This window comes from Barbatula barbatula (genome assembly GCF_947034865.1).
Source record: "Barbatula barbatula genome assembly, chromosome: 14".
NCBI classification, from domain to species: domain Eukaryota; kingdom Metazoa; phylum Chordata; class Actinopteri; order Cypriniformes; family Nemacheilidae; genus Barbatula; species Barbatula barbatula.
Genome location: NC_136777.1, coordinates 21,504,397 through 21,516,813, shown reverse-complemented (window position 1 = coordinate 21,516,813; position 12,417 = coordinate 21,504,397). Strand labels below are relative to the sequence as shown.

Genomic DNA, 12,417 nt, shown 5'->3' with positions numbered 1-12,417 from the left:
AGGGGTTAACACAAGACTTTAATAAACACAAAAAACCAAAACACATTCGATGGGGAAAACGCTGACAAAGACTTCCCACAAGGGGGGCAAAAAGAAACAACTAGGAATAACAACTAAGAACTATACAAACAGGGTACAAGAACATGAACTTTACCAGGGAACATCTAAACGTGGAAACAAGTACAGCATACAGATATAAACGAACAAGCACAAGACAATAGGCAAGAGGGCATTTTATAGGGAGACTAACAAAGGAGATAACAATGGGCAGGTGTGGGTACTGAAACACTCAGGGAAGGTTAACGAGACAGAAGGGCGGGAAACACTGACGAGACACGAGAAAGCACATGGCAAGTCAGAATCAAAACAAAGCCATGTCTTTCTCACACAAAACCTAAGGCTATGCCAAGACTCCGCTGCAAGACTAAGAATAAACATGACATGATGGCGGAATCATGACATCAGGGTTAAGATAACCCTGCTTTCTGAAATACACCCCAGGGCTACAATAGTTTCACATGTCATCACATGTTTGCGATAAATCAATCTCAGTGAATTTGAGATTGAAATTAAGATAATAGATTCATGGAAATGTAGGTTGGTAATAAAATAGGGAAATGAATATGGTGACACATGTTATCTAAACCAACATACTTTTTTCAAAGTATACATACTTTTGATTCCCTGCAAAAGGGATCATTGAAAGTATTCATTAAAAGAAAATGGAACAATCTATGGCTTTTGCGGATGTAAAAGTATTTAATATCAGATGATTTTTCAGTGGATGCAGATGATAAATTTTCCCTCGATAAAGTGTTTACACTTATGATGTTGTGTGTTGTTCAAAGGTTTGGGCTTCTAACTAAAAGCACAAAACCACACAAGTGAACCACTCTTGCTTATTGTGTCCCCACCTTCATGGACCATTGGAAATAAACTGACACTGTAAATGAGGAAAATTCACACTATTAGTGTGACCAATTTTCTTTTCAACACTTTTGGGATTGACAAGATATAGTCAGAAATACTGTGCATGCACTGAAGTAAGACTCATCTACTGGATCAAGCTGATCAAATCTGAAATCTTCAGCTGTTTCAGCACACTTCAGTGCCTTTAACTAATATTTCAATATAATACAGTAGCTGCTTAAACCTTTGGGCACAGAGCCCCCTCAGAGCAGACTTGAGGTTATTTTTTTATTAAACATATCAGCCTGATTTGCCAGTCCTGAGCCTACACAACACAAGGGGACTTTACTGGAAAATGACCTTAATTGTGAATGTGGAGTATGAATAAAACTAGAGGAAAAGATCCTGACCTCAGAAATTCCCTTCAACTTTCTATAGCAAGGTCTATCCTGTTATTTGCATAATCACCCCACTATAGTGGATAATCATGTAAAAGCAACAATCTCTGCTGACCTCTGACCTTTTGAAATCTTATCTGTGGTTAGTTTGTACATTTTCGAACAATAGCACTGTCATTGCTAAAACCTTGAGCTGCATGAAATAAAGAGCATAAAATTCAATCTGTTTCCGAATTCATGTTTTCATTTATTATTCTGCACCTTCGCTACATTGTTGTTTGGGAATTATAATAAATGAAAGAAACTTCAAGGATATTAATGAAGATTAATGTATAACACCACAACTGTCACATAGATAAATATAAATATTTACCTTTGCGATAATGACAAAATGCTAACCAATATTTATAAACAGCATTTATACAGGTTATAATGAATATTATTCAATATTATCAAGAATATAACTAGTTCACATTGTAACATTTAAAGAACCCTTATAACAAGAAGTATCTTCTGATCTCACTGTATTCAAATATGATCCACAACAGGTAAAATACACATAATAATACAACGTCGCATATTTTAGGTAAGTTTAACAGAGATCTTTAAACGATATATCCTACAGCTTATATCATTAGATATATGGCTACTGCCACGTGCTTTTCTCTAGATTAACCATCTTGGACCATGAAAGAAAGACATGTGAATGGTGTACCAGCAAAGCAGTCCGTGTTCCCAGTTAATTCAATCTCACTAAAGAGGACCTGCTCTTTATTCCCCTCATCCGTGATGCTCTTTTTCAGCTCCATCAGTCGCTGAAGTACAATCTGCCTCTCCCGACCTCTAATGACTCCTCGAAAGTACAGCACAGCAGACATATGACTCTTTCTGGAGTATATGAAAGAAACAATAAGAGTGTGACACAACAACAACTTCCCCTCAACAGATTATTTCCCGTTCTGCTGTGTGGCATTTCTAAAGGTCATTTTATGCTGGCAACACGACAGCAGTGTAGGACATACAAGAGTGACACCTAGCGGCAAAAAGAAGCATCACACGGCATGTTCAAAATGATTCACTTGCAAATCACAAGACTTCAGGATTAGAGAGATGGAAATAATGGCAGATCTACCTTAACAATATGCTGATTCTTTAACAAACACATACATGACTGGGTGTCTCACCTGATGTCAGGATAGTTCTCAACCAATGGCTGTAGGTTATTTTTTATTTCACTTTTTTTACATCCAACAATCTTGCTCAGCTGGTTCCCGACTGGATGGAGCCAGTCTGACGTGGAATTCTGTGGAAAATGACACGGTAACATATCTGCGTCATATTTACTTGTTCCCAGTCAGAATTTAAACACATTGAAACTGGGGCGCCAGAAATAAACATAAAATAACAGTTTTCCCTGTAAAATTACATGTACATTTTCTGTATTTTCTGTAATTTTACATCTTTTTTAACATTATTTGTGGAAAATCTGTAAATAAATATTTTTTGTACAGCGTTTGATTTTTAGAAACTTTGAAATACTTTCCATACAATTATTATTCATCTAAAATTTGGATAATAAAGACGTGTCCTCATATTGTACAGTAGTAGCTATGTATTGTAATGCAGCTCATTCATATGCTAAAACAAACATTACGACATATCAAGTTGTATTATGTGGATTTACCATATCTTGAAAAATCTCTTTGAGTTCGGCCCACTGACTGGTGATCTTGGAGGCGGCTTTCTCATTCTTCTGGTTTTTGCATGAGTAGTTATTCTTCATGAGTTGAGATATGTATTCTTTCACCACAAAAAAGTGAACTTCATTTACAAAAGCCTAAAGATTCAACAAAACAGAACAGAAACATACATGAAGAGAGTTTCATTTAACTTTAAATAAAAGGGTAAGGACAACAGTTTATTAATAGATGCATTACCAAATTGTATAGTAAGTGTGAAGGGTCAGAGTCTCACCTGTTTATGTTTTGGGCTCATGTATTTGGTATGTTCAGAAACACTTTTGGTTCTACCGATGAGCTGAGAAAAATCTTCATCAAATGAAAACCATTTTCTTGTCATTTGTCTCCTGAGGAAGGGCTACAAACAGAAGCACTTTGAAATGATTCACTATGCAAACACATTTCAATTACCTATCAAATTCTAACTGATATTCACAAAGATAATGCCATATTACAAAAAATCTTTACAACCTTATACCCCAAAGTACACTCTTAAAAATAAAGATGCTTCAAAGGAAGAACCATCTGACCTCTGTCTTACTTTTTTATCTGAAGAACCTTTTGTGAAACAGAAAGCTTCGGATGTTTAAAGGATCTTAACAGACAAAAAAGGTTCTTCTGTGGCATTGTGAAGCGCTTTATTTTTAAGAGTGTATAGCCAGATACATTGCTGTCAACTTCCTTAGCATTGAAAGTCCTAAAAAGTCCACACCCTATAGTTGACAGTGAAAACTGTGTGTTTTTCACAAGTTCACACACATGTTGTCCCACCTTGACATCTGCTTTGAAGTTCTCCATCAGAGTTTGCATGAATCTGCCGGTCAGTCCATCGATCTCTTTATTAACCTGCTCCAATGCAAGGCAACTCTCTTTATAACCTTCCATGTGCTCTCTGAAGAAATCATTTTAGATGAAATCATATTAAAATATGTGTTTTACAGCACAATAATCTACGACTGTCTAAATACTTTTGAAAATGTTTGTATTTTTGTTTTATTCGTTTTTTACTTTTGATCTTAATAAATCTAATCTAATTTATTTTGTGTTTCTTTGTAGTTTTTCTTTGCATTTGCTAATATTTATTATGATTAATATTGTAGCTTGGGTTAACTTATTGTTGGTTTAATTCTGAATTGAATAAAACATGTAGAAAGATTGACATTCTTGCTTATGCAACATTTGGTTTTGGTATAATGTCCTTGCGTGAGTTATGTTACATTCAATTAGAAGTCTTTTCAAAGCATAAGTAACAAAAGTACAGTAGTAGGGCCTATAAAGACCGGTTAGGGAATTTCCCTGCCAACTGGCTGGTTGTGCTAAATAGCATTTATTCCCAGAAATCACGTGATGAATTGTTTATGTAGCATGTCTTTAGGGCAATATGATCTGTGTGCACCAGCAGCAGCACAGTGTCATGTTGTAAAACCAGCTTTAAAGTAACATGCATGCCTTTATGCTCGTTTTATAGCATTTCAAATTGTAATATGTTTGTCTGCGTCGTTCAGTGTTTGACCTTTGTGAGATTTAAGATAATGTTTTATTTGAACTAGAATAGCTGGTCAAATATGATTTATACCCCACCCAAACTCCTGTATATAGCAATAGAAATTACAAGCATTGTGGGGTACATACAGAGTGACTTACTTTAGAGCACTAAAGCTGTTCATATAACTGATGTGATATGCTGTCCAGAGAGATGGGTTAGAGACAGTCCTGTTCCACACAACAAACATAGACTCAAATCTAAAGAGAGAATAAAGACATCAGCAGTTCATGAATGTCTGCTGTATGCTTTCCACTGAAGGCCCAATCTTAAAAAGAACAATTAAGAAAAATGCAACCGGACAACAAAGAAATATGCATCATAGACTGATCCTTTCTTTTAAACAGGTCTGGGAGGAACAAGGACATCTAAACATATTCTACAAAAACAGAGTTTTTAGTATAGTCTACTTTCTCCTGTTTTCTGCAAATACAAGCAATATTTTTATTTGAGATTTGGGAGAAATATTGTCAGTAGTTCAAAATGATAATTTTACTTAAACACAATTCAGAAAAACTGAAGATAGTCTTTAAAAATAGTCCCTTTAGATGTTTCGCGGCTGTACAAGGTATAACTGAAGGCAGTATATTCTTGAAACTCTTGAATTTCATAGCACTTTCCATATAGAATATAAACAACAGAAGGATTGCAAAACTTTAAGCTACAAAAACGGACTTTCAACCGGCTTGTGTGTTCTTCAATGTGTGTGCACATACCGTTTTGGAAATAGCTTTAGTTCCTCCAAGCAGGAACGCACAACCTTCTTCTCAAGGTTCACATCGATCCTTCTGGATCCTTGTACATGCCCTTTAATATTCTACAAAAAAACAATGTACATTCATACAACCCTTATGTTGTTTTTATAATTACAGCAGCCCAGTCAAACCAACTGGTCTCTATATATATCTCAGAACAAATCTTGGTAAACTGGTTTACTGTTTTATGTTTTTAAAGTTGACACGTGTAAGTATTTCTGTTTGAAACAATACACCTACTGTTTCATAATTTAACAAACTTTTTGTGATAGGCTTTACTTTCAGACTTTACTTTCCAAATATAAAAATTCTTCATTCACTGATGTTCATGTCATTTCAAACCTGAGAAGATATTCTGAAGAATGATGATAACCAGATAACTTTGACACCCATTGACTTCCATTGTATAGACACAAAACCACTGAAACATTTCTCTAAATATGTTCCTTTGTGTTCCACGGAAGAAAGAGTCTACAGGTTTTCAACGACATGAGGATTCAAATAATAACAGACTTCTACTTTTGGGTGAACTATCCCTTTAAAATGTGCTCCTGACTCTTACAAAACAATTGTTTGGGAATACGGGGACTTTCCGGTTTAAAAGAAAGATTTGCAGTTGGACACTTTGTCTCACCGTCCAGATGTCCATGTCCATGTGTGAGCTGTAGAGTCCTTCATCAATTGTGGGTTTTCTCTTGTTTTCCCACATCTCCACAATCTCCAGCTCAATAATTCTGTCAAGTGATGCTTTCATGTCAGTCTGTGAAGGAAATGACATCAATTAGCAGAATTAGTTCTACTGTACAACATCTACATAATACACAATTCACAATTATATTTCGTGTTTATTCCCCAAAAGCCCCCCCCCCCCCCCCCATCAAAGAGACTGATTTTTCATAACAGGTGTATTCACCTGTAAGCGACTGCAGTAATTGTTTTTGATCTGATTAAGAAAATCCTTGTTTAATGGCAGATCTTTCCATTCAACATTCATCTCTGGTTGCAAGGCGTTGCTGCCCATTATCTTCTCACTGTGGAAACAATTACACATGTTTAAAACACAATCCATATCTTTTTTTATATTTGGTTTTAAACATGACTGGATTAATATTTTTGCAAAACAAATCATCATTTGTTCTGTACATACAGTTTAATTGGTGTCATAAAAATGAATGCACAGTTTTGTGAACTTGATGATGTACTGTAAAATCTGCAGTTCAAGAAACTTGGTTTAACGTACCAATTCAGGTCAAATAAAACATGAATGGCTCCCACGAGTTTTGTCATTGGCATTTAATCTGCAAGTGGTGTGTATGCTAGTAAATGTGTGTACATATGCATATCTGAGAGGTACAGTACAGTGGCATGGACCACAGAAAGAATAACACACAAAAAACTAGTTTATTTAAAGCATGGCTTCGAAAGACAATTATTACATTGCAAGAAGTGAAGATTGTGAAGATCTTCCATGGTTTTATGATGACTATGGTGTGTTTTATCGTGTATTTATTCCATAAACAATTGTCCTGTTTCCATTTCAATTAAATGAGCGTCCAGGATCAACTCTTTTAAAATATTGGATATCACAGAAGCGTGTTGTAGGCCATGAGATTATGAACTATTTCTTTAACAAAAACATGTTTTTGCATAATACTGACTTGCAAAAATGAAATATAATATACATGATTATGTGTTCATAGGTGTATAAAGACATTACATAATGAAGTGTGATGTTTTTATTATTTTAAAATGAGATATTTCTATCTACATACACCGCAGGTCCCCTTACAAGGAATTTGCCATGTTGTTTCCACAGCCCTTAACGGACAAACTGCTCTACAAGGCATGTTTTGTAAATACGTTATCTCCTTTGGAAAAGAGGCGGAAACGTGACAACATCTTAGTTCTGTGTCAGCCACCGCGGTGCTTCGAATGGTGGTGTGGAGTGAGCCATTGGGTGCTATACGCAACCTTTCCACTAGTTGCCACTGCTGCACATTTAAAGGGATACCCAAACACGAATAATTCTTTCATCATTTAATCATTCTCATGTCATTACAAACCTGTATGACTTTTTTTCTTCTACAGAACGCATAAATATAATTTGAAGCATGCTGATAACCATTGTGTCCTTTCATTGTATGGACACAAAACCACAGAGACAATATTTTCCTTTGTGTTCCACAGAAGTGTCAAATACGGGTTTTGAATGACTTGAGGGTGAATACATGATAGCAGATTTTTTATTTAAGGTAAAATATCCCTTTAGCCAAGCCTTTTTTGTAGTAAAAGTAAGGTCAGTCACCCACCTGGGGTAGCGATGAATAATAAAATCGAGAAGAGCGTAATAATCTTTCAGCTCAGTCACTTTTTTCAGAAGACCCTTCAAATGCTCCTCCAGGACCTCATGATGGCAGGAGACGTATGTTTCAAACACATTAAAGTCCGGAGGATATGTGTTTAGAAGTTCTGTCTTAACTCTAATCAAATCCTCCGCAATCGCTTTACCCAGAAGCCCCAGATGCACGGCCAACCATGACATGTTCTTTTCAAGGCTGTCCAGGTGAACTTTCTTCAAAGTGTCTCTAACCCCATCACGTACTGCATCTCTCCACACCTCCCTCCATCCCGGCAAGGCTCCTGGTTCTTCTTGTCTCTTCTCTTCCTCCAGGATAATGTAGGCCACATACACCAACAGCTCTTTATTGTGGACGCTAGAGCTGCGTACGATGTCAGACATTTTGTCTCGAAGTGTCTTATACAGCAGTTGGAGATCTTTCTCTTTATGAGCTAGCTCAATGGGACAATCTTCTTTATCGAGAGCCTGACGCTCTTCCTGATGCTCCAAACGTAGGGAGAGCAGATTCACATAAGCATCCTCCAAAACGTCAGTCTCGATCAGTTTGTTAATCTCCATTACTGCACAAAATAAGATACAGATAAAAAAAAGCTCCAACATAAAAGGTTGCTGTAAAGCTGAAGTCACATCCTGTCTACGAGATATTTATTTCACTGAAATTCAATTCATTTTGTTCAATTAAAAGAAGAAGTCAGAGCTGTAGTGTGGTGGGCTGTACGCATGCTGTTAGCTCACAAGGACCTGTGTTCAAGTGTGAATAGGTAACCAAGTTTAAATAATGAAATGTAAAAGATATCTAAAATGTACAGGTTTAAACCGACATTTATTTGAACTTGTGATATAAACACAGCAGATAAATACACTGACCTGACAGAGGAACAGTTGGAATCTCTGGTAGACTATACGTGTCCCTGACCTCCTCTCTGACTTCGTCTGTGACCTCCGGTCTGGACTCTTCAGGTAAAACCTCTGTGACAGGTTCCAGATGTTCCTGTTTGAGTTTTTTGGTGCCAAGACCCAAACTCTGCCTAAGCTTTCCCCCTCTCTTTACCAGAGTATCTGTTATTATCACTGCAGAATCTGAAAACAACCAACAAAACAAATTACTGTGGGGAAAGATTCAGATTGTTAAAATATGTGTAACAAGTGATCAATTATTAGTAACAGGTCATGTCCATTAAAATGTTATTTGAAAACATGCTTAAAACCCAATATTTAAGGGGTGATTTAACACTGTTTCATGCATTCTGACTTCTTTCAGGGGCGCTCCCAAGGGGTGGCCATGGCCACCACTGTATAATCTCTGGCCACCCCATGGCCACCCCAGTGTGATTTTGCAGTGGGTACTATTAATTTGAATACATAATGTAAATTCACAATAGTTTGTGAAGTGAAATAAAATGCAACACCCGCTGCAGCCACAAAAAAAATATAGATTGATTGGCGTCACCAGGGAAGCTGTTTCACTGCCCCTCCCCCTCTCCTATTGCGTCGGTTTTTTAAACACTCTTCGAAGATACGAAGTATCCAATCCTACTCTACAGGTACTCAAGATTAATATGAGATTGGCAGAAACTACGAGTTCAACCGGACCTTTAACATGAATCTGTTTTCCCTTTGAAACATTATTTTATCTTATTAAGTATGTAACAGCATTAAACATTGTTTTGACTTTCCCTGATATTTAACTTCTAAAGAGTAGTTATTCCATAATTTATTTGAGGAAAAACAGAGTTTACCTGACATTGATCTGGTAAGGGAAGATTGTGATCCAGTGCTCAAGCCTATTGAAAGAAACATGCAAATCTTCAAACTCTAAACTCTAAATTGCCTTTTGAATGAATAAAGATACTGTTGTTTTTTAAATGTATTGGAAGATCTTTGATCAGGAAGCAAAATGTTATTTCTGAATACCAAAGTGACACAGTACAGTAAGCTTTTGTTTTACCTCTACACTGACCTTGGTACAAAACAGTACTTTATTGTACTTTAAGTTAACAAAATACTTACTTGGAGATTTCAGCAGTCGTAACTGAGAATCCGAGATTTGGTTTGAGTCATTGTTAGTGTCCTCTGGCATATTGCTTTTAGAATTCAAAGGGATGACCGCTCTAAAACTCGCTCTGATTGACTTTATCAACTTCTGCTTCACTGGTCTTTCCGTCTGTTTTTCACCATTTGTCAAATCCTTTGTCTGAAGTGCGCCTGCATCCAATGTCGATGGGTCATTGACCTCATTATGTCCTTCTGCTTCATCTCGTCCACTTTCTGCCATTTTGCCATGCATCAGTATGATCAAGCCTGCAGCAAATAAATCAAAAACTTTGAAGAAACTTTAAATGACTGAACCTAGATGACAACTCAAGTTTTGAACGCATTCGACCCGAGCTTTGAGAATGCCTGTGTTGAACCTGTCAGCAGCAGATGCATCGTGATCTACAGAGTTTTATTTGTTTACTGAAAACACCACTTCTTTAAGCAAGGTGGAATTGGGTCAAAGGTGTCCGTTGTCATGACAACAAAATGACCTGTACCCACATTAACAACATTACAGTGTGACAGATATTTCTGCAAAACAATAAGTGTAAATACACCGCCACTGCTGCAAAATAAGTAACATGTTATCATGGCTATGAGTTTATGGTACTGTGACACTGAAATCAAAAATATCCTTTTTAACATTTTTACTTTTACATTAACATGAAATAATTATTAAAACTGGATTAATATTAAGGATTTAACTCAAATGTAACATAGTTTCCAATTTTAACTTAAAATATATATTATTAAACTGTCTACCTGGTTCACATAAAGGTAATATACTTTATGTGATATTAAACAGTTCATAAAAGTAGCCTTTATGGGTTACTCTCAGTAGACTTATTTACAAAAAAAAAACATCTGTGCTTTAACATATTATATATTACAATGCCGTAGCGCAGCGCAAAAAGGTGCCAAAGTGCATCAAAGATGGAGAACACAAATCGATGTATGAACTGAATTGATCGAAGTATTGTCACGAGTCTATAGCTACATTATCACAAAGGCAAACCAGGTAAAAATGACACATTACGTTTACTCAACACCACCAAAGACGCAAAGCCGTCTAAGCATCCGCAGGCACCGGGACAACAAGCATTGTTCGAGTCCGAATTCACGTTGAAGGTCAAGAAGTTCAAGAACGACTGTAATATTACTTTTAATATATCAATAAAGCTGTTTGCAAACAGTGCATATAGTGAATCTCCGCCTCTTTACTCACCTGATGTCCGGGTTTGTTCAACGTCTAAAGGACAACTGGCAAATATCTTTCACTTTCCGCTTTCAAGATCAATGATAAACACGCGCATTGCGTCCAGCACCGATGGGTTAAACCGACAAGAAAATGTTCTGCGGGAGTCAGTCAAACAGAGTTCACCTTGAAACGTCACTGAATAGCTGCATTGTTAATTATTAAGAGCTCGACATGCGCTGCCATCAAACAAACTATCAACTCTTTCATTAAGGTCACAAACCGTTCCAAACACTTTAGTGAACAAGACGAGGTTTGCGAAGATTACAGTAGGCTATACTTCCTGCTTTTGATTTTCTTGAGAAAATGATTACACGTTACTTTCAATTTCTCACAAAGTATTATTTGCGCTTACCAGTAGGAAAAATACACAAGAGTGGTTATTACAAAGCATTGCGTGTTTCCTCAGATGAAAAAGAAAACGTTTAGAAATAAAAAAGGCAATTGAATATTCTTTGTTAATTTACCTTTGTAACAATGTAAAATGCACAAAACAAGAAATGACTCGCAATAGAAAAGAACACAATAAAAAATAAACAACTGAAAATTGTGAAAGAATGGATGAGGCAAATCTTTGTATTGTGAGAGCTTTTCATCTTTACTTCCTCAAAACTCAAACAACCTATTCTATGGCAAGCCGAATAAGCCTTTAATCATTCCCATGATATGAATTTTTGATATCAACAATTCAATTTTTACGAGTAACAGTTATAATTCTTGATATCAAGAATGTAATTTCTACTAGTAACAATTGCGATTTTTGATATCAGTAATTACATTTTCACTAGTAAAAATTTGTATTCTTGATATCAACAATTATTAATTAATATCATAATATCATATTTCATAGTAATAACATAATGCTGGATATCTGTAATTGCATTTTAACAGGTTAAATATCACAATTGACTTCCATTCAAATTCAATTTCAGATATCAATAATACATTTCTTTCATGTTAAAAGTCTTACTCCAGATATCAGAAATGCAATTCCTAATAGTAAAAAACATAATTTCTTATATCAATAATGGTGTGGTCACTAGTGATAATGTCTATTCTTGATATCAATAATGTGATTGTTACTAGTAAGAAAGCCATTTTAGATATCTACAATTACTCTCAGAATTATTGATATCTGAAATCTATTTCCTGATATCAGAAATACCAAATGCAACATGTTAAAATTCATTTACAGATATAAAAAGTGGGTATTTCAACTAGTGAAAATTGAATTCTTGATATCGGAAATTAACATTTTTACTAAAGTAAGTATTGATATCTTAATGTATTGTGGTTTTAACTAGTAAGAATTGGACTTCTGATATCTGAAATATTTAGATTAACATGAAATAAATGATTTGTTGATATCTGAAATTGAATTTGAATGGCAGTCTACTGTGATATTTAAATGGTAAAAATGCA

At 35.7% G+C, this 12,417-nt stretch overlaps 1 protein-coding gene across 5 annotated transcripts; it reads right to left on the bottom strand.

Annotated features, from left to right (window-relative positions):
- On the bottom strand, nucleotides 1-11,610 carry exoc3l4 (exocyst complex component 3-like 4). Of its 5 annotated transcripts, XM_079473518.1 has the most exons (15): nucleotides 11,351-11,603; nucleotides 10,966-11,093; nucleotides 9,714-10,004; nucleotides 9,443-9,487; nucleotides 8,571-8,783; nucleotides 7,654-8,263; nucleotides 6,258-6,375; nucleotides 5,979-6,104; nucleotides 5,306-5,406; nucleotides 4,691-4,789; nucleotides 3,818-3,938; nucleotides 3,282-3,404; nucleotides 2,992-3,144; nucleotides 2,492-2,610; nucleotides 1-2,195 (listed from the first exon to the last, which is right to left on the bottom strand). In XM_079473518.1, exons 3-15 carry the CDS (start codon nucleotides 9,988-9,990, stop codon nucleotides 1,979-1,981), a joined length of 2,322 nt encoding a protein of 773 aa, XP_079329644.1. In that variant the 5' UTR covers nucleotides 9,991-10,004; nucleotides 10,966-11,093; nucleotides 11,351-11,603; the 3' UTR covers nucleotides 1-1,978. The 5 variants fall into 5 exon arrangements, with proteins under 5 accessions (XP_079329644.1, XP_079329643.1, XP_079329642.1 ...); XM_079473517.1 differs by lacking the exon at nucleotides 10,966-11,093 and having other exon boundaries at nucleotides 11,463-11,610; XM_079473516.1 differs by lacking the exon at nucleotides 10,966-11,093 and having other exon boundaries at nucleotides 11,351-11,445.
- Nucleotides 11,611-12,417: the final 807 nt, after the last annotated feature.